The 27,662-nt window shown below is 41.6% G+C and overlaps 1 protein-coding gene across 5 annotated transcripts in view; it reads right to left on the bottom strand.

Annotated features, from left to right (window-relative positions):
• Window positions 1-423: 423 nt before the first annotated feature.
• TPK1 (thiamin pyrophosphokinase 1) overlaps window positions 424-27,662 on the bottom strand; it is a 321,490-nt gene continuing 294,251 nt past the window's right edge. For all 5 annotated transcript variants that reach the window (XM_084785003.1, XM_084785004.1, XM_084785001.1 and 2 more), the window contains one exon: window positions 424-2,275. In XM_084785003.1, the coding sequence (XP_084641129.1) occupies window positions 2,157-2,275 (119 nt within the window). In that variant the 3' untranslated portion in view covers window positions 424-2,156. The remainder of the gene's footprint in view (window positions 2,276-27,662) is intronic.

The following is a 27,662-nucleotide window of genomic DNA, read 5'->3' as shown; positions in this document are numbered from 1 at the left end:
TTTGTCTCCAGCAACTAGATACTCAGGATGCAAATTATCCTTAATTTTGCCTTTTCTAATTCCTACAAAGTGAGGAATGGTAAGGGAAGACATGCAGTTCTTATTTTTATAGATAGAGCAAGAAGAGTCCAAAACAATGAAATATAAATCATTGGTCCAGGATGCCTAGAGAGTAACGTCCACGGGAAAAGATTAGAGAAAGAACTTAATACTAAGTCAGACATGGTGGCGCACGCCTGTAATGACAGTATTCAGGAAGGCAGAGGTAGGTGGATCTCTGTGAGTTCGAGGCCAGTCTGGTCTACAAAGAGTCCACGACAGCCAAGGCTACACAGTGAAACTCTGCCTTAAACAAACAAACAAACAAACAATCAAACAAACAAACAAGCGAACAAGCAAACAAAAAAACTTAATACTGCAACATTGTTAAAGTCAGATGTGAGATTTTAATTATGAATTACCCATCTTTAGTCACCCTTCGAGCAGAAACACTGATTCTAAGAGATTAGTCATAATGACCACATAAGTCAAGTGATAACATCGAACATTTTCCTAGAAGCTCATTATAGACATGCGCATTAATAACTGCTTTTTATTTCACACCCAGATTTCAGTATATTTGCATAAAATAATAACAATGATTCTAACGATTTCTATTCAGAACTTGGTGTTGGTTCAATTGATCCCCTTTCATCCTCTATTTATGCCTTAAGCTTCCTAACTGTTGTAGCACCAAGGAGACAGCGACACAGTCATTGGATACATGTAACATGGTGGGCAGGTTGCCCTTAAGTCATGGTCCGTTTGGCAAGATGTGGTTTAACAGTGGGGTAGGAGAGGGCAGGAAGATGAATAGCGGAGCTCATTGACAGATGCATGAATACATTTTAATGCCCCAGCAAGCTTCTGCCCGGTCAGCAGCTGTATCGTTATGTTGCAGCGGCTGCAACATGTTAGCATTCAGAGTTGCATCTGTTCCTTCACACTCAAGGATTATAGCCCCTTCCACTGCCCAGGTAGGAGCAGGGGCCCAGCACCCAGGCACATGGTGGACATGGCTTCAGGTGTCCATTCCTCTCTATTGGCACTCGACTTTTCTGGTGATGTCAGTGAATATGACCCAGGAATTAATATTTCATTTTTTTTAGTGTGAGGTATGTTAAAACTGACTAACATTTTAGGCTTAAGATTCCTTTGCACAAAACTTTTGGGTTTGTCATGATTTTCATAAGGGCCTCTGCATTTCTTTGTTTGTTTGTTTGTTTTTTCTTTTTCGAGACAGGGTTTCTCTGTGTAGCCCTGTCTGTCCTGGAACTCACTCTGTAGACCATGCTGGCCTCAAACTTAGAGATCCACCTGTCTTTGCTTCCCGAGTGCTAGGATTATAGACAGGTCATGGCCAGGCAGATCTCTGCATTTCTAAGGCTCAGAGTATTCCCTGTCAGATTCTGAAGGGTTAAAATATGAGCGAATCCTGAATCACCATTTCTCATTTACCCACTGCCTATGAACCTGCTTGCTTTCAAATCTAATGATTATGTCAATGGTTCTTATCTTTTAAAAGATGATATCAAAGTGAAATGGAGCCATTCTCTCACAGCGCTCTGGAAGATAATATACATTATAGAGATGAATCCGATGTTGGTGGATTCTCAGAGCTAGGGAGCTCTTGTTGTCAGGCACTCAAGGAAGTGCTGGACTCCAAGGCAACATTGATAGAAGTTTTTGGTGCTTCAAGATTAAAAAGGAATTTTTAGGTAAATAGACTGATTAATCAAATAAAAATGATCAAAACCAAATTATATAATGTAATGATCACCATTAGCTTTTTCAAAAGAGTATAATAAAGCTTATCAATTGTGAGAGAACATAATTTTCTCCTTAGTATAACACTGAGACACCATTTATGCATAACCTGGAATCTTGAAACACCAACATTTTTTATTTTTTGGTGTTGAGGGTTGAACCCAAGGCCTTCACATGTGTGACAAGCACTGTGCTGCTCAGGTATACCTTAATCCCTAACATCCTGAAAGCCCATGGTTTCCTATGGCAAAGTATAGGTCTCTGCCCTCCTAGGTGAGTGTTCATGTTGAGCAATGAAGCACTGGGCAGATAAGGGAAGGCATAGGCACAAGATGTGTCCACACTGCAGGTTAGCTCCTGATGGCCATGGTCCAGAGGAGCGGGTGGTCAGTTTCCACAGTGACGAGGCCAGACCCATCGTAGGTGTTAGAAGTACTGACCAGTGTTCCAAAGCCAAGCACATCATTTGCTGTGGGAAAAAGAGAAACAAATCAGTGAAAAGAGACTTTTCTCAGCATAGACCAGGTCTGTAAACAGCTACAATAACATATACTTTGAGAGAAGTTATTCAAAAGTGGAATGGAGGAAACACATACTACAGGGTTTTAAAGCCAATAATTTCTACAGTGTTCTCTACTCATTCTTCTCAGAACTTGACATTGTATTATTCAAATTTTGGACTATGCATTATTATTATTATTATTATTATTATTATTATTATTATTAATAAATTTCATTCAGTCTCCCCTACCCTTTATTTTCTTTACTAAATTCTAAGCTCACATCTCTCTCATGTGCCATTTACTTTCTTGCTTGCCTGGGTAAGTTTTATTTATTTTTTGATGGTGCCAAAATAACATTTTATAAAACCATTAAACTCTATAAGGCACAGTACAAGTCATGGGGGACAGAAAACTAGATACCTAAAAAAGCATGGAGTTTGGGTCATTATTTTCGTCTCATAAAGGAATGCCACGGTGAGCATGGCTTATGTTCTGGAAAGTTAATGGGAACACAACGGTCAAAGCTGACTTTCAGATGTGCGGTAGTGTACAAGTTACAGACTCAGCTCAAGACAAAGGCAAGAGATCAGACTGTCCTTCAAGCTACTTAGCTACGGGAGGGAAGGTGTAGGCTTGAGTCATGCAATGAGCGTTTGCACATTTTCCAACATCACAGACACACACATGTCAGCATGTCTTTTATTTCCTAACAAGTCAGCACCTTCTGCCTTGCTTATTCACAGCACTTCATCTCACCACTGGGACTTCAAACAGGTCTGTTGCAAATATCCCTGATTAACGGGATTTTCTTGGTTAAAATGTGAAGAGAAACATGACCAGAAACAGAAACTGCCTTTTTCTTCAAAATATAACTATGCAGTTCTGTGCTTGAAGGGAATGGTCCAGCCACAAGGCTCACTCTCCACTAGAGGGGGCCTGCTGTCTTCCTAAGGACACCTTGGAAATGCAGTTTACATCTCCTGTAACAGCACTGCAAGTCATCATGTAGTCAGCATTACCACTGCACTTGACTTTTTTAAGATTAAAGTTTGTTATTTGGTTTTTTTTTTTTTTTGGTAGATGTCAATGTCTCTCCTAATGCAAATGAAAAGCCACAAAGTAGAACTCTGCAGGAATGCAGAGCGACCTTTCTGTGACCACTACAGTAACATGCAATGCCTTGTGGGAAGCTCTCATCTCCTGAACTGGAGCTTTATAGTTTCTAAATGGTGGGGACACACGAGCGTTTGCAGATCCAGACACCGTTACTGCGTGTGGAATGGGGTTTGCGCGGAGGTCGTGCTGGGGCTGCGAGAGTCAACTTGCTAAATCTCAATGGTAATCAGACTTGCTTTCTCTCAAACTGCTCTGTTAGACTCCTCCCAGGACCAGTGATACACGTTTTCACAAACTGTTTTGGGGCAGTGTGAACTTTTGATATCATTTAATTAATCACAAGGGCAAAAGAGAGTGTTTTAGAAGCCCTGCTAATTTCAAAGAGGAATCTCTATGGTGAAGAATCAAGTACACACAGTCACCTGAAATTGGTAAAATGTGTTTTAACTTTAGAAACCAATTAGATGAAAATCCTAGTTTTAACTGAGCTTAAAGGATGACAGCTTACAATTGTTGCTACAGTTGACAGCTATGTAGTAACTCCTGTCTGGTTTTCTCCTCTCCTCCCCTCCCCTCTCCTCTTCTCTCCTCCCCTCTCCTTCTCCTCTCTTCTCTCTCCTTCCTTCTTCCCTTCCTTCCTTCCTTTCTTTCTTTCAAGATTTATTTATTTATTATGTATACACTGCTCTGCCTGCACATGATCCTGTGTGCCAGAAGAGGTCATCAGATCTCATTACAGACGGCTGTGAGCAACCATGTGGTTGCTGGGAATTGAACTCAGGATCTCTGGAAGAGCGGATAGTGTTCTTAACCTTTAAAATATCTCTCCAGCCCTCCTGTCTGGCTTTCTGACAGCTAAGAATTCCAGGCTTTCAGAGGTAGGAAACCATATCATGTACCTTTACTTTTCTAAGACATGATGCATCCTAATTCATTTTCAAATGAGGAAAGAATTGAAATGGCTGTGTTAGGAATGAGGTCTTTTCAGAAGACAGGATAGTGAGCAAGGCAGCCATTCAGAAGTTAGGTTTCACTCTATAACATTTGTGGTTCCTCCAACAGCTAACTAATGACAGCAAGTGTGTGTAATACCATCCCAGTTTACAGAAGGTGACCTGAAAGCAGCATCAATGAATAAGCCAAAATGAATAAGCTGAAACAGGACAATCCATTTAAACTTACGGTGTCGCAGGCCTGAGTGGGAGCTACTGCTGTTATCTTGCTAAATGGACATGCTCTGTATGTCAACTTGCCTTCCTAATACTGAGTCTGAGCCATGGATTAGTGTTGCTGTCTTTTTTTTTTGGTTACAGAAGCTTTCTTCTGTAATGGGTGGTAGTTACTGTAGTGGCTCATAATTGGTCCAAGTGCTGAGAATGAGTCACTGGTTGAATGCTCAGCCCACAACAGGGCACCTGTGTTAGCGCCCCGTCAGACTTCCTGGAGGAAGGGGTAGAAAAAAAGGAGGAGCTGGAGGAACAGGGGGGCTGTGGGACTGTCTTTTGGGCATGATGTGGCCACTGCTCTCTTGAACACATTACTTGCAAAGACTGCATTATTTTGGATCCATCAACAATTACAACATGGACAGGGAGGGGCTCATGAGGCCCTGCCTCTTCCTGATGATTTATCCTTGGTAAGGGAGAGGGATACATTTTTTTCAATAGCACAGTTTTGGAGCCTAGCCTTCTATCTTATCATGCTTATGAAAGCAACCTAATTAAACTCAGACACACACACACACACACACACACACACACACACACACACACACACACACATTTCAGAATATTTGAATATATGTTACCTTGAGCATAGAGTGTAAGTCATTAACACCGTGTACACAAAAAACTAATGTTAACGTTATTTAGTGAGTGCATTTTGACTGTTGCCTGTCACGCGTGGGCAGTTGTGGGACTGTCCACTGGTGATGTCCTGTGTGTATACAAGTTTTATGTTATTGAGCAATTTGGACTTTGAGATTAGGAACGCTCATCCTGAAAAAAAAAAAAACTGTCAGGGGTGAGTGGGCTCCATGTATACTGGGGAAAAGCCACCTTCTTATTTTGACATTAGACAATTTGCTTAGAACAGGGCTGAGTTTTTAGACAGTAGAGATACTCTTCTCTCTGGACTGCAGAGCACAGTGAGGCACACACACTGCTGTAATCAACCAGTCATTCAGATGAAGTCCTGCTTCCAAGAAAGGACAGGAAACACACAACGAGGTTACAAGCAACCACAGGACCTGGGCTCGATCTTTCTCCTGCACCTCCTTTATTCCTTTTAAGCCATCTTCCTCATTGTGAGTGCTCAATTAGGTTGTTGGGCAGGCCTGACGGTTGCAAGGACTGGCTGAGCTCCCCTTCTAATAAAAATTCACAGGCTACATAGAGTTGGGTGTTGGCAGAGGCTCAACTTAACTTTTGGGTTTCGAATTGTAGAGAGCTGGACCTCAGAAATATAAGAGACATTTTCATAGACATTTCACTTTTCACCTTCTGTCCCAGGTTCTCCCAGGGGTAAGGGAGAGAACCAGGGGATTGTAGAAAAAAAATCATCTCTCTGTCAAAACAGTGCAGACCCCTTCATGGGGAGGGCAGAAGTGTAGACCCAAGTTCAAAGCCCAGCTCTTCCATTCACTAACTCAATGAGTTATTTACTGCGCTCCCAGTTTCCTTAAAGGCTGAACATGATTAAATAATCCCTGCTTCCCAGGTGTGGTATATAAAATACAGCATCAGATTTCTAACATAAAGTAAATACTCAAGAAATTTTCATCTCATTTTAATTTCTCTAGCTACTCTGCTGAAAGAAAAGTTTAGAGTTGCCTCTTACAATGAGAGGAGAGAGACGCAAATGCCTTCATGCAAATCATTAGCATACAGCTGGCTGCTGCGTAGGGGGGGGGGGAGTAAACTCACACCTTTTCTGTGTGTGGCTTCTGTGAAACACTGAAATCATTTTGGGTGACTCCTCCCTCATGTATGTGTATGCCTTTGTGTGTTTTCCAGATTCAGCTGGCCCTCTTAGTATGTGAGGTCTACATCTATGGATTCAAGCAACCATGGTTTGAATATTTGGGGAAAGACATCTGTGCTATTCTAACACACACACACACACACACACACACACACACACACACACACACACACTGTTTTTCTTGGAATCATTTCTTGAACAGTACAATCCAGAAACTACTTACATTGTATTTATATTATAAAAGATACAACAAGCAATCTATACCTTGTTGTGAAGACCCTTAGCTTATTTAATGTATATGAAGGGTATTTATGGATTGTGTGCAAATGCTGTGCAGTTTTATAGAAGAGGCTTGAGAACCTTTACCTTATGGTACTCATAAGTGTCCTGGGACCAGCCAGCATGGATATGGAGGGATCATGACATTTATTAGAACTTGAATGCAGCAGGGAGCAGAGATAAAAGGTGAGTGTCTCTGCTCCTAATGGTCTCATGCTTTAGTGAAAGTGACAAGATAGGACAGACTCTGTCAGCTGTCATTCCAGGAGAATAGTGTCTCTTGGTTTGATTACGCAGAATCTGCTTACGTTCTACACATGGGGTATTTTATGAAAGACATGTGGCAAGTGATGTAAGTTATTTCAGATGATTAAGCCTTATGAGTAGGTCAACAGATGCTTGTGTTCTCACCATGCTCATTCCAAGGGTTGAGCTCACTGCCCTTTAGGCAGAGGAATACCTAGAAGAAGCCGTGGGAAGACTTCAGAAGAGGAAAATTTAAAACAGACCAAACTTAAAAGTATCAAGAAAACATAGCCTGCATCTGATAAGGCTAAGAAAAGAGTAGAGTACTGCCTGAGCTTTGGGCAGGTAATCCACCTGTGCTCCTTTTAAGGCACCACCTTTTCCCTACTCGTGCCTGATCATGCCATTCCTGTTGGAAAGAATAGCTGAGGATGGACCCTAATTGCAAGTGAGATAACTGTCAAATGAAAAAAAAAAAAAGCCAAATGCCTCCCTTGACCTATCCATACATCCTGGCCCAGCAGTCAGGACCCCTGCGACCTGCCTAACCTCACCTACCTGCCAGCCATTCCCTGATCAGTTCCTTGAATAAGTCACGAATTTCCCATTTTCATGGAAAATTTTGTGTCCCTTCCAGGAACTCTGCAAACTGAATCCACACAGTCTAAATTCACAGGATAGCTTGTATCACACTTCCATTTTTCACTTTCCAGCGACTGAGTTAATATAGTTCTTTGTCTGGTTTGAACATGATGTGGTTCCCTCTCTAAACACTCTTGGCATTAGATGGTGAGTGTTTAGCATTCTTGTTTAGGGCAGAAAAAGTACCTGGTGAGCCCGAAACATCCTGTTCCAAAAAAAGGAAAATGATCCAAAAACATGTTTAGACATGTCAAAAGGACACAGCAACTGGGAAAATAAATACCGAGGGAAATGCATTACAACGCATTTAACAACAACAACAACAACAAGAACAACAACAACAACAACAACAACAACAAAAAAAACAACACCCAAAGACAGAAGGAGTGAAGAAAACCAACTCTAAGGAAGGAATGACAGAAAGTCACGATTTTTTGCAGCAAGCAGTGTAATAACTGGGTCAGGCAGAAGCCATTAGTGCTAAATCACCAGCTGAAATGATGCTGGGAAGCGGGGATCGCACAGCATCAAAGTGCCACTCCCATGTTGTTTTCAATTTCAGAAGAGCAAAGGGAACAGCCAGATCCCGGCAACTTCAGATCTTAGCCCGATGATTAATGATCAAGCAGCATCAGTAATAAGAGGACAAACAGTGATCACGTGCCTCCTGAGCGGATGCTAAGGAGGATGCAGTACCATGCAGGTATTAGTTTTTGCTCCAAACTGCTTGACCTGAATCTAGAATCAGATAACGAAACATATACATATTGATGGTGAGGGTGGTGAAGAAATTAGCTGTCAGGATGCCTCAAATTAGTCAGTGTCCTGAACCCCCAAATTAGTGGAGAGACTTCTTTGCTTTGACAGAGTAAATAGGCACATCAATTAAAGACAATGCATGGCTTTTTACAAGTAGGTCTAGTGTTTCAAAAACTTGAAGAAAAGCAATTGGACAACTTTGATAATGTATGCAGATCATCTGAGTACCATTGCCTTCTCGGGGCTATACTTTTTAGTAGTGGGTGATGGAACTTTAGTCATGTGGGAAGATGTGCTGGTCCTCAGGAGAAGGCTAGAGAGAAGGTCAGTGGGATCCAAGGGAAGCCTTGCCCTCCCGGCATCTGTTTCCTCATAAGCTCAGTCAGCGCCGTGGCTAGGAAATGCAGACTGATTTACATTTAGACCACTCTGAACTGAGGAAAATTTGTCACATCCAGGAGAGGTTGTGCACCTGGGATTCAGCTTCCGAGAGAAGAGCGAGCACACAGCCTGCGAAGAGGCAGAAAATCCTGTTGTCGGCACACTGCAGCTGTCCAAGGACAGCCTTCCCTTTCTCTTTGATATAAAAGAGCCTGGACATTAAGGCACATTGTCCAAGAGAATGCCCAACTGGGACAGTGGCGAATGACACTTGCTCTTATGCTTGCCTCTGATAATAGTCACACTGGACTTATCCTCTGAAGTTTATCTCCCCAAACCCTGCGCACTGGACACTCCTTGAGGTGAGCACTTAGCCACTTGGTAGCCTAACAAGAAATCATCAAATGAAAGCAAGGAAGACACTTCCTGCATTCATGGATGCACTCAGCAGTCACACATGCGTGTGCCCTTGGCTGAAGCTTGGAAGATGCTCATTAATTGATTAATTTGTATTTTTACGTCAACTCAGCCTGCTATCCGAAACCAAAATTTGACCAGCAGAGTTCTGTGACTTGGAGGAATCAGAACTAATCATTCCAGTTTGAGACTGTTTTCCAAGATTAGTACTTTCAAATTCAAACATTTAGGTCTGACTGAAATAAGCAAAACCCACATTTCTTTATTAAAACACATTCTCCATTGTCACCTCAATAGTGTATTTTACTCAGGGCAGGCTCTCTGGAAGTTAAAGAGACAATCAGAACTCCTTGAAGAAATAAAGAAAAGACCATTGGGTTTATGGGACAAAAAGGGCCATGTTCATGTCCATTAAAAAAAGGCAAACAGTTTGTATTAGTTATTTGGGCTAAATTGTATAAAACTGGCTGGGATGTTTCATTGTGGACAGGTAGTCTGAGATCTACATGTGTGCGCCCATACTGCACTGATGGATTATACAAGGGCTGCTCTCCTGCACTTGGTATGTGGACACTGGCCTGCTGGAAACTACCCACACAGCTATGAGAAGAATGACAGCATGCACTGAAGATGACATCCGGGGCCAGAGCCAGGGCCAGGGCCAGGGCCAGGTTCTCATCTCGGGATGCCCGGCTGGAGAACAGCACAAGTCATTCACTGCAGCTGGGCCTTTGTACCACCCTGGAGAACAGTTGCCTGAACTTTCCCTACTACCAATCTAATATCCCATGATTTTGAGGAAAATATTTCTCCGGCGCCCTCAGCATCCATTTAGAAGATGCCAATATTGCCTGTCGCAGTTATTGCTCATACTGGTAAGGTGAAAATGAAAGTGTCAGTGCCTGCAAAGAGCTCGGACTTCTCCAGAAAAGCAACGAAAGTCTGTATTATATCGTCATTTCATTTGCACCGTAGAGGCTTCGAAGTCACATTTGCTTCCATCCTTCAAATGTCAACTGAGATTATTGTGAGTATATCAAAAAATGCAAATGGCATAGAAAAGTGAAGAAAGATGAAAGGTGTGGGGGGAGTACAGGATTAATGCATAATGTCAAGTCTGCAACTGCTACCTAACACCAATAAGCGAAAGAGACATAATCCTTGCCTTTAGAACTCAATAACCAAGCTAACTAACCACAAACAGGCAAACAAAAAACAACCAGCATCAATATGTGGGTGAAGAAAGAATTTCAGAGGGCTATTAGTGCAAGATGCTAAACTCCCTCAGATGAGAGCAGTGAGAGAAAAGCAAGAAGGGAAAAACTGAGACTTTCTTGTGAAAAACCAACACAGAACTGTCGGGAAATAGCTGACTATGATTCCATTGAGCCAGTCTGTTTCCCTGGCTCCACAGCGGCCTCTTTATGCCTCATGCTGTGATGACTTGCCTCCATCAGAAGGCTCAGGTGCTGATAGCACCTGCTACCAATTGCTACTCATGGGTAATCAGGGTATTTTATGTTGTGGGCAGAATTTGGATTAAGTTTTCCTGTGGGGAGCAGATATGATGAAAACATGGAAGCTATGAAAGCCACTGCTCTAGTCTGGCTCGAGACATGGCAAGAAGTGAACAATGTCCTGTGGTCTTAGGAAGACAGGGAGGGAGATCTTGTAAGCCTACTCTCTAGCCAGAGTTGCCACCCTTGGAGGTCATATAAAGATAGACTGTCTCACACACTTAAAATTTTATTTCCTGGAGCTTCTAACTCTCCATGTGGCTGGCATTCATGACCTCATAGTGACACTAGCATGCAAAATACTACCACCTGCATTCACTGCTCACTTATCCTAGTCTTCCAATTAGGTTATAACCTCCTGTGGGCATACGATGTGACATGTTCTACATTACCATAGGGTGTGTGATCTGGAAGGACATTATCTATTAGCTTCATGGGTACCGAATGCAAAGATATGGCTGCTCCTACTTGCACCCATCGCAGTAGCTGGCTCAAGTCTGTACTTACCTCCTAAATCTAATGGATCTTAGGCAACATCCAGGACTTCAAGGAATGAAGTTTGAGAGCTATTTGTCTAAACCCATATACTTTATATCAAGGCGAGGAAATAACTCCAGAGACCTAACTGATTTTGGACACAGCTCTGGAATTCACGCCCCCAGATTCTGATGTCATGCACTTTTTACCATGGCACAGTCTGTCCTCAACACACCAGGAGGACCTGGGGATATGCTCATTAAAATTAAATGGCTGGTGCTACTTATTTAGTATTTAAATTAGTTGAAAATATAACTGTGTTCTTTTCTTCTTTCTTTCTTTCTTCTTCTTCTTTTTTTTTTTTCAGTGCTTGTAGGTTGACTTAACTTCGTAGGTTTGATGCCTGGACAAACTCTGATTCATGGGTGTCCCATCCCTGACTTATTAATAAGGTAGAGACTGTGTGATTTACAGAAAGATCTGAACTAACGGACTTTATACTGAATATCTTGTTTTGTTTAAAGGCTCAGTTCTGCTGTAAAATGCTGTAGGAGTGTCTTATTTCAGTGCTAGCCAAAGTTGAATAAAGCAGTCTTAGTCACTGTCGTAAGTGAGAAAGAACAGATAATCACATGGGCATAGCTGCTTCATTTAGGCTCAATATTCAGATTTAAGTAAATGTACTTTGCTACATATGTCATATATGCATGGCATAAGAATTAAAGGGACTAGAGATGGCTCTGCAGTTAAGAGCACTGGCTGTTATTCCAGAGGACATGGGTTCAATTCCAAGCACCCACAACGCAGCCCATAATTGTGTGTTACTCAAGTACTAAGGGTATCCAATACCGTCACAGGCAAAACACCAATGCACATAAAATAAAAATAAATAAGTTATCAAAAAGAATAAAAGGTGAAATTCAGTAATTTATCTTCACTTTTCAATATGGGAAAAGCATTTCACGGCATAAAAAGATTAAAACGTCTGCATGCTAGGGACATAGATGTTGTTATTAGAAAAGGTGTACAAAAATCATTGAAACTGAAAGAATGAGAATTAAGGTTTTTCAAGAAATTTCTCACTAATAACAACAAAATAAATCAGAATTTGGAGAAAGAAATGAAGAAAGACAATTTTAATATTGAAAAAAATTCCATAAAAGCTGTCATGGTGATCAACCATCAGAGCCGAGGCTCAGGGGTGCTGCTGATTGCATTTGATAGCTCCTGCCCTGTATGTCTGTCAAGGGGAACATATGTCTGCAGGATTAACACATTCCTTTTCATCTAAGAGCCTAGATAACGCGCCTGGGAACAGATGAGGGCCCCGCAGATGCTACTCCCGCGTTCAGGCATCTGACACACCGTGCTTCCGCTGTGCCTTGCTATACTTTCTTCCTGCAGTCCCTTCTCACTCTGCCGCATGGCCAGAGGGGGTGGGTCTAATCTTGCTTCAATATTTTATTTATTTATTTTGTTCAGTATTTACATACACATCAACAGAGTCAGGAAGGTTTATTTACTATATTTGTCATTTCAGTGGGTCATTATTTTCTGAATAGTTTAAATTTCTGGACCATAAAAATATTTCCCAGAAATTCAGACTTCTTTTCTAAATAGTAATTATCCTTGTGTTTATAAAGATTTGCCTGCCTTTGCCTCCCAAGTGTGTGCCACTACTGCCCAGGTAACCTAGTGATTTCACATGTCACAAAAAAGCACAAAGTCAAGGTGAAAAGCACTTTTCTTTTTTAAGTGTTAGCTATTAAACATATTGAACCCTATCAGATACTCATCAGGCTTGAGGACTCTTGCGCAGTCTCATGACCCTCACATGCAGAACTTTAGTGCATTGGATCAGCACTGCCAAGCTTTGCAGCTAACGACGAGTTTATAGCGGCGCAGTTGGCTGCACTTAGTCCAACCACTAGTAAGTGGGTTGTGAAAACTGCCAGCCTTGCTGTGGTAAGTGATATATACTGCTGGCTCCTAAGGTGCAAAAGAGAAGGATGGATCTTCTGTTTTGGTTTTGCCACAAATCTAGTGAACAGAAGGATGTATTCAGTTCCCAGTTAAGAGGCCACTGCAATTAACAGGAAAATATGAAAGTAACCAATTAACTTCTGTCCAATCTCATTCACCTTAGTTAGTTTTATGGCATTTCAGGGTTAAGAGATGACAACTAAGCCAGGCGCACACCTGCAATTCCAACATTCTGGAGGCAGGGGCAGGTAGAATCTCTGTGAACTCTGTGAAGGCCAGCCGGGTCTACAAAGCTGGTCCAGGAAAGCCAAGGCTAGACAGATATACCCTGTCTCGAAAAACAGAGAGAGAGAGAGAGAGAGAGAGAGAGAGAGAGAGAGAGAGAGAGAGAAAGACAGAGAGAGACAGAGAGAGACAGAGAGAGAGAGACAGAGAGAGAGAGAGAGAGACAGAGAGAGAGAGAGAGAGAGAGAGAGAGAGAGAGAGAGAGAGAGAGAGAGAGAGAGAGAGAGAGCGAGCGCAACTACAATGAGGAAGAAAATACTCCACCTTGGCATGCTGTCCCTCCTTAAAAAGAGTAAAGAACATTCTCATTGGGTGCATTCATTTGTCATTTAGGATTTTTTTTCCTAGTCCTTCTACTTTCTTGAAACACATTTTGTGACAATATTAACATTGTCCACACAGATTGTCATATAGTTTCTTATATATGAGAATAACCCATAAGGACAGAGTAGGGAATTGTATATATACTTGCAAAGGGTTTTAAATTATAAGTGTGTTCATCTTCTTCAAGTGCAAAGTTTATGGTGAAAATTTTCACAGTACTGTGCTGAATTTTGTTATATTCATTAATAAAAGAATGCACTGATTGCTTAAAACTGCAGTGCCGTGGAGAGGTTGCCATGGCACAGGTCTAGAGGCTGCTTACCTAATCTCAGGTTAGCTTTAGCCCCTAAATAGTCAGTTTCTGCCCAACATCCTGTGACTAAGATAGAAATAACCTTTTGGAATTTGTTTACCTAGCAGACCACTAGCTTCTACCAGCCCCAAAGCAAACAGTGCCACCAGAGAGCATCTGAGATCTACAGAAAGGCTTCCTGCATCTCGCTGTAACTGCCTCTTTGATGTTCCTATGAGTGCATTTTAAACTTTCCTTGATTTATGACTTCCTTTGCTCTGTAAAAACATAAAACTTCATGAAACTGCTCTCATGTGGTCTCATGGAACTTGAGGTAAGCTACATCTTTGTTCCCAGGCCATAGTCACTCAAAATGGATCCAGAATGACCTCTTATCCCCTCTAAGATGAGTGCTGTGCTTTTCGCATCACTGACTGTTTTATGCTCACACTGGAGCTGTTCTTGATCACTGTAATCTGACAGCTCTAGAAATCCCACTTCATCGGGAACTCCCCAAAGTCTCTCTTTCTCTGGGTCACATTCGTACAAAGTATGAACATGATCAGATACTTCTTCATCCACTCACTCCTGCGAAACACGAACCCAGGCAGCCAGCTGGCATCCCTGGGTACCCGCGTAATTAACAACGGGCTTAATATCAACTACACTTGGCATATTTATTGAATGGATAACTGATTGGTAAGACCAAGACTGATTGGTGTCTGTAATAAATTGAACTTGAACTTTCAAGTCTGTTTACTCAGAAATCCAATGGCCTTGATCATACCACACTCCTTTGGTATTAATTTGCTCTGGGCTTTCAGGCCAATGGTTTTTAACTGATGCCACAGGTTTCCTTCTCAGAGCTTTGCATTTCCTTTAAAGTCCTGGGTTTTCCTGAGTTTATTTAAAGTTGCATCCAAGCCAGGTGAGGTGGCGCATTGCCTTTAATCCCAGCATTTGGGAGGCAGAGGCAGGTGGATCGCCGTGAGTTCAAAGCCAGCCTAGTCTATAAAGTGAGTCCAGGACAGATAGCCAAAGCCACACAGAGAAACCCTGTCTTGAAAAACAAAACAAAACAAAACAAAAACAATAACAACAAAAAGTTGCATCCAGGTTATCTTACACGGACATGGCCAGGGCACAGGGGAAAAAAGAACCACAGAGTGTCTTCCTGGAAGGCCAGGCTTGCTTTGCATCCTGGGCTGTGCATGCTGCATTTGTTGTGTGAACCGCTTTAGATCTTTCCCCACCAGCTGGCTTCTTTTGTATGTTAATCTCGATGGTGGTTTTCTTTAGCTTTTACTCTCCTACCACACTGCAGGCCTTCAATTTAGCATAACATTAATGGCGAAGTCACAACTCTCCCAGTTGACAAAAGGTGCCTTCTCTCTTTAGATATAAAAAGCATTTTCTACATGGTTCAGTGGATTTACCACTGGTGGAAACACCCCATTAAAATTTCTCATCAGGCTGAGATGAAAAGAGAAATGTATTATGTGAAGAGAGACAGAGTGAAGGTTTACCATATGATCAATCAATGGTAATACACCCTTGTTTCTCTTATCTGCTAGGAGCAAGGGAATTTCAGAAATAGTAACCATCCCCAAATATGCACCCTCTGACAAACCATTAATCATAACATTTATCATGCCGTAGAGTATACATTTATACGGTGAAATTCTTCAACTCCATGAAGCTGAAATAACTAGTATGAATAAAAGGTAGGTTCTTGACAGTTCTGAAGGATAATTCATTTTAATACTCAGTTTAATATGCCATTATTTGAACTCTGCAATTCCAGATGTGAGAAAGAAATTTGCAGCAGGACTGATATAGTGGCCATGAGATCCATGAAAGCGAAAGAGCAGTGGATTCACTACATATATAAGCAGAGTTGTCAAATGAGGTTAACCAGCGATAAAGAGAAACACATTAAAAAAAAAATCTAGCCCTGAGTAGCTGTGAAGGCTTAGATAAAAACTGTTAGAATCCACTGACTTGGCAGGACCTCTAGCTTCTTCTTAGAGTGTCTGGGCCGAGCTAAAACTATATAGATATAAAAACAAAATAAGGTGATTTTCAAGTTTCCCTCCTTTAGTCACTGGTCTGAAGGAGAGACTGGCTTGAAGCCAGAGTTTGTCTCTTCTAAGGCTCAGAAGAACACTGTAGCTATGTCTTCTTCAGAGCTCTGGTGGGAATCCGTGCGACATACACTACCGCTGAAGTAGATGCTCAGTGTTGTGATGCATGCATTACCATTTCTCTTTTACCTCCTGATACCTCTTTTGCTGCAACAGTAAAGCCAATACCCCGTCTCTGTGCCCTGGATGTCTGTTGGTCCAGCCTCCTTGTGACTTTGATTGTTGGTACCTCTTTGTTATACCTCAGGTCTACTCCTCTTTCACTGCATTCTATGAGCAGTTAGATAGATTTAGCTTAATTTTATTTTATTTTATTTTTTATTTTTTTTATTTTTTGGCTTTTCAAGACAGGGTTTCTCTGTATAGCCTTGGCTGTCCTGGACTCACTTTGTAGACCAAGCTGGCCTCAAACTCACAGAGATCCACCTGCCTCTGCCTGCCGAGTGCTGGGATTAAAGGCGTGCACCACCACCGCCCAGCTGTTTAGCTTAATTTTAATATCTTATATTATTTACATAAATCTCTTATCTCTGTAGCATTATTAGTGACTGCTGAGTCCCTTCTGTATCCCAGGTTCCACATTCCTTTGACTAAATTAGCAACATTGGATTCTGGATGTAAAATCACTACATGTTTCAATCAGAGCAAGGTGTGAGCACTGAGCATGTGCACAGACAAAGCTTGGATCATACGACTGGAGGACTATCACTCATAGTCTGCAGAAACAAATGCCCTCTAGCCTACCAGAGCTAGCCCAGGAAGTTAGGCTTCCGTCAGTCAGGCAGTCAGGCATGTTGAAGGTTAGACCACTATATCTATTAATACTCCAGGAAGCAAAACAATAATTTCTCTCTTCATCAGCTTCAACTGGCTAGGGCTTGATTAATGAATCCTAATTTTTGCCCTGGCTTCCTACTTTACAATACTATTCTACTTCTATCAACAGTAGAAGTGCAATGTGCTCCCGGGACCCAGCACGGCCTGCTCTCCACCTAAAGAGCCTCTGCCTGTCAGCAGATTTCCCATTAGAAGGCTCTCCCACTCCTCTTTCTCCTTTGAGTCTGCGAAAGTGGCTCTGAATATGGCCTCTGACTGTTTTGATGGTTGTGGTGGTGATCTTTATGTATCTCTGCAGGAGCAGTAAATGAGAAAAAGAGAAAGCGTTCAATTTCAATCACTATGCTTGTTTATTTTTAAGTTCCCGGTGGTAGCTATTTCAAAGCTTCCAACAGGCCTCCTAGGCTTCGACATGCCTGATACCTCTTTACAACAGCAGTGTAGACACCTCTTCTCTTCGATGCTCTGGGTGCCTGCTCCCCAGTCTTCATGTCCCCATGATTACTGCTCACTCTATGCTTTAAGCTTCATGTCTGCTCTCTCTCTCTGCTTTCTGCGAGCAGTTAGATGTGCTCCTAGCTCTCACAGCCTAAACTCTTTAACGCAGTGCCCTGCACCAAGGCCTCTGCTATCAGTCCGTCCCTTCCTCATTTCAGAAACTAGCTACTAGAATTCCTTCTCTACTCTTCACTCCCCACCACTATTCCCAGTCTGCTGTAATGCAAGTCCTACCTTTATTACTCAATTAAACTGTACTAAGATCACCAAGGGTTTTGTTTTCCCCAGATATCATGTGTGAATTCTAAGTGTCCAATATTGTGACTGAGCATGTAGGAGAATCTGGTATGTCTGGGCTTCTTTTTTTATTTTTAATTTTTGTTATTTTATTTTATTAAGAAGTTGGACTTCTTAATCTCAGAAATGGCTGAGCTAAGAACTGGCTTGTAGCTTTACTAGAATTACCCACACTGCAAGCTGGTGAAACAGTGATGCAGAGTCATTCCTGTTTTGCAAACCCACAGTCACAGAGGGTCTCTTGAAAAACACACAGCTGTTCTTCCTCCTCCCTCTGAGACAGCATCAGTGCCCTGCAGCAAAATACCCTGATTGTCCGTCCATTCTTAGCATGAATCCCCAAGTATAAACAACTGTGTTGTATGCTGGGTACCACTATTTGCTACCTCCTAAAGCAGGGCCTGACACATGGAATAAAACCTAATGAGTAAGATAATAAAAACACTCATCTCTTTCTGTTGGGAGATGGGGTCTGCTTTAAAAGCAAGCAGGGCCTTTAAAAGTGTTCTGGCCTTCAAGGCCTCCAGAGGATTTTACTTGGTTACACTGAATTCAGTGAGGAATGAGACAAGCTTCATCTCCCGCTTTTCCACCAAGGCCACTCATCTATTTGAGAAGGAAGACTTCCAGTGTTACTTGGTAACCTTTATCCTTTGCCTTTATCAGAGTTGGATGGTATCAGTCTGTGGTATGAATTAAGGGGCAGAGCAGTTAAGTCCTCTGTTTCCTATTATTTATGTATATAAGTATTGAAATTCCTGGCACTTAAATTTGAAATCTGCTACTCTGGGAAAGTAAAGTATAATTACAGAGTTGAACAAAACAACGAGGGAAATAGGAATGCAGATTTACTGTAGTGTTTTCCTCTCACTGAGTCTATTTATGTTGGACAGAGACATCTGGAGGAACAACAGGTGTGAACACAAATGATAAGGAGAGCAACTCCTCAAATTCCAGCAACCGAGCCAGAGGAGAGGACCACAGTGAAAGCCGGAGTTCATTCTCGGCCCCAACAGAGCACCTAAGAAATGCCTACTACACTAGGAGCCCGAGCGTCTCTTTATCATTCCACTTATTGTTAAGTACATATAGGAAGCAGCCCAGAAACGAGTCACTATCAGGCCAAGACATCCTATTAAAACTTGCTTAGCAATAAGAAGACGTTTCTCCTGAATGGAAGGGTAACAGGATGGGACAGTAGTCCACATTGTCTTAGTGGCATGAAGGATTTCTACAGAAGTCCAATAAGGAAGCAAACACACTCAGTCAAATATCTGGTTTAAAATGCAATATAGGCAAAATACATAGTATTAAAACTATAATTTAGGTAAAGAAGATTTAAATTTAGGTTTTGAGGGGGGAAGATAAAGTACCAAAAGTTGTTCATACAGACGAGTGGTTCTTAGCCTGTGTGTTCAACCCCTTTGCCGGTCAAATGACCCCTTTCACAGGGGTCATCTAAGACTATCTACATATAAGATATTTACACTATGATTAAGAACAACAGCAAAAACCACAGTTGTGAAGTAGCAGAGGAGCTAATTTTATGACTCGGCGGGGGGGTCACCAGAACATGAAGAACTGTGGTAAAGGTTCACAGCATTAGGAAGGTTGAGAGCCCTTCACATAGAAGGAAGTTGCACACTTCTGGGTGCCATACTGAGAGAGGTCAGGAGTGTGCTGAAGCTTACCTGACAGCTCACTGGGCACTCTTTCCAGTTGAGGTCCTACATACAAATGCACAGGGAACATGTTCACAAGTCTACAGAGCAGAGGAAAGTACCAAAACATAGAAGTGGAAGTGTGGGCACTTTCAAAGAAGGGAAAATGGAAATGCTGAAGTTTGGGAAGTTCACATCAACAGAAAATGCTAAATTCAATAATCACAAGGACTTACCGGCTCTATATGAGGCAAAAAGGGCAGAGTTATTTCTGCCTGGAGAATATGCTTTGATATCTGTGACCTGAGTCCAGCCTGGCTTCCACAGTTTCCAAAAAGGAAAGAGTGGTATTGCATGTTACAAAAACAAGGAAACAGCTCCAGGCGCAGATAACACTGAAGTCCTTTGCTGGACTAACTTAACAAGAGAATGTCCAGCCAATTATCCTCAAGAGGCAAGGCCTTCTTTTCAAAGACGAGAGCTTTACTCTGTATGTTAACTTGGTGACGTGTGTACTATACAGTGAACCATGAGCTGTTGAATATTTTTCCCAATGGATATCAGTCAGCACATCCTTGAGACAGCCTGGAGTGATGTGAGATTTTGTCCTTGGGCAGTTTCATTCAACTTCATTCATCTTATCTGTACACAACAAAATACTAGGGGAGGAAAATGAAAGAAACAAGAGCAAGACTCAAAAGGATCTTCAAGTGAATCAGTTATAAGCCACAGGACTGTACAAGGTGAGCTTTATGCTGTGTTAGTTATACTATCATAAAGCTGTATGTATGCACACACAAAAATACATTAAGACAAATACAAATACGTAAGATAAAAGTAACATGAGAATGTTTAATTCAAAATTGTAAATAAAGTCATATGTGAGGGTGAAAAGCTCACACCTGGTCCGAGAACAGCTTAATTAGTGACATCATTAGCACAGGCGTAGGTGAGTTCGACACACGCCAACAGCACAGTCCATGGGTTGCAGTTTCCTAAGTCCTTCACCCTCCACATCTAATGTAAAAGTTGCTACAGAGCAGGTACATAAAAGTAGTCCAATACATTACATCAGGTAACATGACAGAAAAGCCCCAGATCTCATGATCTTCAAGTAGATGGTACTGAATATAGGAGCTTCTTTTCCAATTTCAGAACCCAGTCTATCTACCAACAGACCAACCAACCAACCAACCAACCGACCAGCCAACCAATTAAAAAGCCAAAATAAGCAACATTAAAAGTCAGCAATTGTCTTTGGGTTAGTGAATTATGTGGAAATTGTGATCCTTTTACTTTATTAATTTTCTGAATAATATCCTTGTCCTTCATTGTTGTAGGTTGGAGGGAAAAAAAAAACCACCAAAACCCAAAAACCAAACCCATGCTGTTCCCTTTCTACTCCAAGGCAGTTTGAAAGACACAAAGTATGTTCAAACACACCCATTTGGTATGTACATTTTAAATATGCTATTCTCAATAATTTGTATTGGTACATATTTTTAAATACATGCCCTTTCTGTCCACATAGATTACTTTAGACATCCAGATTAGATGAATGGTGTTTTATTAGCCTGTCATAGTCTGACACTCAGAACAGCAGAAAATCCAGCCACTGTCTCTCTAGGACAATTGAACCAAAGGAAATTGAATTGTAATCTACACAGCTACTCTAGCAATGTTCTGACATGATAAAAGTCTATGAAAAGATGCCTTACACGACTAAAAACAAGTTATCAGTGTTACTCGGTGTTTAGATTAGACACCAATTTTGGAGGTCCCTCCTTTATTATTTCTTTGGTGGTGGTAAACGAAAAGAAATCTCAGGGGAGTAGCTTTTCTTAGAGTGCATGTCGTTGGTAATATGTCTGACATGACCCCAATACTGCTACTTCTCCAATTTCTATTTCACAGAAAGATTTCATCACTCTCTCAGTCAATTACAAGATGCTTTAGAGCCATGCAGAGAAGAAAACAAGGGCCTTTCCCACAAGAGAGTGGAGGCCTTTATTTATGGGCAACTCAGAAGGGAGTCGGCTGCCTTCATTACCTTTGGGGGCTTGACCCTGGGCCGAAGGCTATCTTGGCAAAGCATGTTTCCTGGGACTCAGGAATTAGGACTGTGCAGGGTTGTATTCTATCAGTGGTTCTGAAAGGAACTCGGAACTAGCAATGACTGTCTCTAGCCACGAACACCTCATTTAGACTATCACTAACACACTGTCACAAATTAGAGCAAGTACATAGCCAACCGACCAAGCAAACACCATTTTCCAAGCCACCATGTACCTCTCGTTTTCTTTCCTTCTATGACTACCCTGACCTAGGAAGAATATGCTACCCCCAGTCCAAGAGAGATCCTAGCAGCATGGCCAGCGTGGATGCCTACCACACTGTGTTAGGTGGCACAGCAGCCGCACACCAGGTGCTGAGGAAACAGGTCCAGCTTCAGATCAGCCAAATCGTCCCTCAGCTGTAACTCTACAGGGGATGTTTTATAGCACCAAGTTAGCACCTTTGATATTTATGAAATACATGCAATGTGATACTTAGATACATATTTACATTGTAGACTAAAGCAAACTAAAAACAAATCAACTGCCTCACATATTTTCTTGTGAAAATATAAAGCTCTTGGCAATTCTGAAATGTACAGCATTAGCAATTGTTATAGGCCCTGTTCTGTGTGAACACATCAAGGTGCAGCCCAAATACAACTCTGTACCCCTGAATTGGTATTTTCCCTTTGTCTGTGCACCCCTTCCCCCAGCCAGCAGGGCTAATCACCACTGCCCATTCGTCTTCTATGGCCTCAACTCTGTCAATTCTATACAGTTATTGTTTACTACTCTGCAGGTATGATAAAATACCATGACCAAAAGAAGCTTACAGGAAGGGTTTATTGTAGCTTGGAGTTACGGAGGGAGCCATGACAGGAGATGACCAGGACAGACGGTTGAGCTATTATATTTGGACCACATACAGGACAGGACTCAGAGAACTGGAAGCGGATGACACTATTAACGCTCAAGTCAACCCTTTCCAGCAAAGGTCCCATAGTAACAGTTCACATTTCCATGAACAGCACCACCAACTGGAAACCAAGTGCCTAAATTCATGAGCCAAAGGGGGAAACATTTCTCATCCAAAGCACCATACACACAGCTGTTTTACATAGCATTCTTCCCATCTTCTACCAAGATTGAGTTATATTTATAGTCCCTGAAATATTAAAATAAATGTGTGTGGGATTAATAAAAAGAAGAGTTACATTTTGGTCTAACACGATCTGTCTAAAAAAAAAAAGTTCTGTATATGTTTCAGAGCAACATGTGTTCTACATTGTTGGCTGGTATGGTCCATGCATGTCTCTTAGGTCCTTTGGCTTAATGTTCAAATTCACTGTTTCCATTTTGATGTTCTCCTCTCTGCTGTATTTATAGAAAATATGACAATACATCTGTTACCACCTTATTCCGGTCTATATGTCTTGAGACCTAAGAAATGCTGCAATTTGTTTTAAATCTTTCAGCCACTCTGCCATCATTTCAAGTAACTACTGACAGGTAGGACTTAACTATAGATGTTTTATTTTTTTTTAACTGATTGTTTTACAACCTGTTGTACTTTTCTTCCAGTTATATCAGTTTCTTTGTGAAACTGTATTCATAAAATACTATGCTTCAATTCTTTTGTCCATTTGCCTTTTACATATCTACCAGAGTGTTTTTTTGCTTTTGTTTTTTGTTCCTTTGTTTGTTTTTGAGACAGGGTTTCTCTGTGTAGCCTTGGCTGTCCTGGACTTGCTTTGTAGACCAGGCTAGCCTTGAACTCACAGAGACCCACCTGCCTCTGCCTCCCAAGTGCTGGGATTAAAGGTGTGCGCCACCATGCCTGGCTACCAGAATGCTTTTATCTTTGGGTAACTCACTGAATCTTGAAGCAAAATTCCTTGTGGGAATAGCAGATGTGTAGAGAAGGAAACTAAGAGTTAGAGCCAGTGTTTGTAGGCTGTGGACATAGTTTTACCCGTTACTTTTTGTTATGCTAGTCATGCTACTGTCCAGTGCATGACCCAGTCCTTGTGACTGTGTGGCTACTCCACTGTAGTGTTCCATATACTGCAGTTATGAGTGTTAACACCATGTTTTCACACCACTTTCCCACACTTTTGCTAATATGTACTTTCTTATGCTTTGGAACTCCTTTTTCATTTTTGCTATTAAAAAAAAACTTAGTTTGTTAAAATAATGGTGTATTTTTCTCACATTTTGTTCTACCTAAGACTGATAGAGATGATTTAGTGTAGAAGCATAAAGCCACAGTATCATCATTCAGGAGGTTGAGGCAGGAAGATGCTAAGTTTGAGGACAGCCTGAGCTACATGGTGATAACCTGTCTAAAAAAGCAAAACAAAACAAAAGCTGCATATACATTTGGGGGGAAAAGTTAAACATGTAGGAGTAGCTACAATCTTATTTTCATCCTTGATTTGGTTTAACATTACTCAGGCTAAGCTGTAGCAATTTAGGGAACATCTCCAAATACTTGGTGCTTTTTTTTTTCAAACAGAAGTTCACACATGAACACACACAAGTGAGAAATGCAAAGTTAGTGACATATCCCAAGAAGTGCAGTGGACACCCTGACAGCTGCAATTTATCAACATAAATTTTTTGCTTAGCTGCAAAGCTTTTGTCACAGGGAGATAGGGCACTTCTCAAATTGCCTCCTGCCTTCTTGAATAGTAATCTTAGTTTTTTACAATCCAGATCTCTCAGAACAAAAAAGACACCTTAGTGCACAAAGAGAGAGAAAAAAACTCAGATTCAAGTGGATTAGCAGGAGTGGCAGTGTGGTACGGTATTTATCTCACATTAGAGCCCTTCCCCCTCTGTCAGGTGTGTCAGTGGATCACCTTTGCACGAAAAGAGAAGAAGAAGAGGATGCTTAGCATCAGGCAAGCCAGCCTGTGAGCCATTTCACTCTCCTTTGTTCCCAAGAGAAGACATAACTGAATTCACTGCCATTAACTTTGTGGTGGTTTCTAACAGCACTAAGTATGGAGAACAACCTTATTGCTAGCATCACACCAACAAATTGATTGAAAGTGCAGGCATTTAACATGTTCCCAAAACTGTTATCACTCGGCAAACCATACATATATACTTGTCTCTTTAAGCAACTTTGGGCACATTAAGCACCATTTTCTCACTTAAACTATAGTATTTATTTGCATTGTAGGTATAGTTGAGATATTCTATCACACAGTTTTTTAAAACTACTCACAGAAATCTAATTTGGGGATGTAGGTGAATTCCAGCGCATAATAAAGTAGATCAGCTGAAACCTGGGCTTAGATCCCCTTAATATTAGAGCCCAAGCTTGCCTTCCTGCCAACTGGCTATCCTCACTGAAATTACCTGCCTACAACTCTTATTTTTAGAAAGCCAGTTTTGAGACTGCTATTCATGATGCCCAAGTCCTGAGTTATTTTCCTCTACTATTATAAGCAATATTGGCTTAGCTGTCATAGAACTGAGTCAATAAGAATCAATGATCTGCAATTTTGTTAAGCTCCCTGTGATTATCAGCTGGACTTCCACTATCCAAAGACATGGAGATAAGACCAAAGTTGTCTAATAATTTTTCCTAATATTTGCAAATTTATCTGTCAGTAAATGTGTAGCTGTAGTAAACATGCTGCTACTATGGTCACCTCTGCTGTAAAGACCAGTAGCTGCCTATAGAAGTCACCTTCTGGTTCCCAGAACTAGGACACATGGAGAATTAATGTAGCAAATGAAGTTAATTTTCTAAACAACTGACCTGAAAATAGTGGGACTAACTTGTGTTATGTGAGTGGACTCAAGATGGTCAGATATGTCCTTGCAAAGGAAGCAGAAAAGGTCAAAATGATGACAAAGAAGGAAGTGACCCGATGCTGCTGGCTGGTTTGGAAGGCAGAGAAGAGAAGCCACCATACCACCTTAAATTTGAAGGAGAGCTTCCAAAGCAACATTCAAAACAAGATTTCACTTCTTTCTCATAGCAACTATAGGAAGTGAGAAGAAAATGTTACTGTCACTGTGTCATAAACAAGGAAACCGAGGCAGAGAAAGTCTAACTGATTTACTATTGGCTAGGAGCCAAGAGCAGATCTGTGTCCAGAATTCAGGACATCTTACTAAATCAACATGTATTTACTTAATGTCTATTGCCTAAAAACCACTGCACTGCAACTTATATCGTAGTGCGCTAGTACTAGAAAAGATTGCACAGGAAGATGTAGAATGCGTAACTGTCATGTGGGGGCGGGTTTCCAAAGCAAACGATGCACGACGGAACGGCAAAATCCAGGAGATTACTATCCGACTGGAGCTAGAATATCTGCAATATATTCCCTCCCCATCTTAAGGTCTTTCTTCTTTTTTATCTAGAGCTGGTACTAGAAGGTAAGAGTATCGCCTTTCTGTCCTTTACATCCTTCACAAATTTCTGTCTTTTAACCTTGCAGACACAGCAGGATGACATACCAGGTTCTTGACCAGAGCATCAGCCTCTTTCCATGTTACGGTTCTCTTTGTCCTTTAACTCTGGGCCTCGCTACCCACACTATGTCAGTGGACCAACAGCTTTAGCAACTGAGGGAGCCTACTAGGAAGGCAGGGTCCCAAGTCTCACCCCACTTCTCAACCAGAACCTGTGTTTTTAACGAGACACATTAAGATGTGAGAACTACTGTGCTAGGCCATTGCTTCATGAATTAAATCTTCCATTCTCCACCATTTTTTTTACAGCCTTTCTTCTTTCCTTTTCTTCTTCAAACAACCCAGATCCACTATTAGGAAACAGGTAAGAAAACACACTGACTCCTTTAATGCCTAGTATCTTTTTAGCTCAGATCACCACACTTGGTTCCCTGCTTACCATGTTCTTGAAATTAATGCTATGTCCCTGGTCTCGTAACTCTTTATTCGCTTGTTTCTTTATTAAAACTCTGAAGCTCCACTTACATGCCAATGTAATGGGACCACATGAACAGTATATACATGCACCTGTGTGTATTTATGTATACTCTCACTCACAAGTGAAGATACCAGTAGTTTACTTTGGCGAGGTTGGATCAACTCTTGAGAATTCCAGTCCCTACACTGACTGGAAATGATTGCTCTTTGCAGGCATGTGGTGCCTGACCATTTCTGAGTGCCCACTATTATCACATACTTAGTTGTTGGATAACCCTGCTGTTTGAGGCTGCAGTCCTCCCCGCCGGCATAGCCACTCTGAGCTCAGCTTTAGGTGCAGGACTCCCTCTCCCCAGCAGGGCCTCCTTGAAGGCATCCACCCACTCCCCAAAGGGTACATAGCCTTTGTTCTCCCTGGTTGAAGTTGAATTATCTCCTGAAATGGTTCCCAGAATGTTCAATCTCCATCGCGGTTATGGCCTTCCAGGCCCAGTGTCTCATCTTCTGCTACTGTTGCCTTGGTAGGCTGGTGGCCAACAGCTCCCAAGGAAAGAGGAGAACCACACCTATTCAAGGTCACTCACACGTGTATGTTCCTGCTTAATGGCTGAGTTGACCTTTTCCAGGCCAAAGCACAGAGTGCCTCCCAGGCATTGCACTTACCTTGAAAGATAGAACCATTGCATAAGTGCACAGACACAAAATTCATAAGAAAGATGGTACCTAAATCCTTCAGTCAACTGAATCTCAAAATGTCTATCCCATGTTCGGTGGTATAGTAAAAGTGAAGAAAAGGACCAAATAGTCAATAGAAGCCAAGGGATTCATCACCATCCAATGTCACAAATAAGCTTGTGACAGAGAGAAGCCAGAAGTCAAAATAGAACCAGATCCTTCTCTTTGCACAATGACTCCCTGAGGACATTTTGTACAGCAAGGCATGAGGACAGTGATGCTTTGAAATTCACTGGGCATCCCAGCCCGCTCACCTCTACAGCATCTGAGCAACCCGCTCACTTGTGATTGGATGCTGTGCTACTCATCAGGTCTGCCTCTTATGAAGAAAAATGGTGAGCATAAAAGAAAAGAAAAGAACCTCGGTGCAAATGGGTGTGTACCAAAAGGTTAATGTGCTCTTCAGCCCACTTCTGACAGATCATCCAGCGGCCATACAATCTGTTTATCTGATGCATGCTGAAAGAACTGTCATGCTTCACCTTTGGAAACGCACCATTACTCCTGGTGACA

This window comes from Acomys minous (genome assembly GCF_964271855.1).
Source record: "Acomys minous genome assembly, chromosome: 6".
Classification (NCBI taxonomy): Eukaryota; Metazoa; Chordata; class Mammalia; order Rodentia; family Muridae; genus Acomys; species Acomys minous.
The sequence above is the reverse complement of the archived record's forward strand: the minus strand, read 5'-3'. Positions and strand labels throughout refer to the sequence as shown.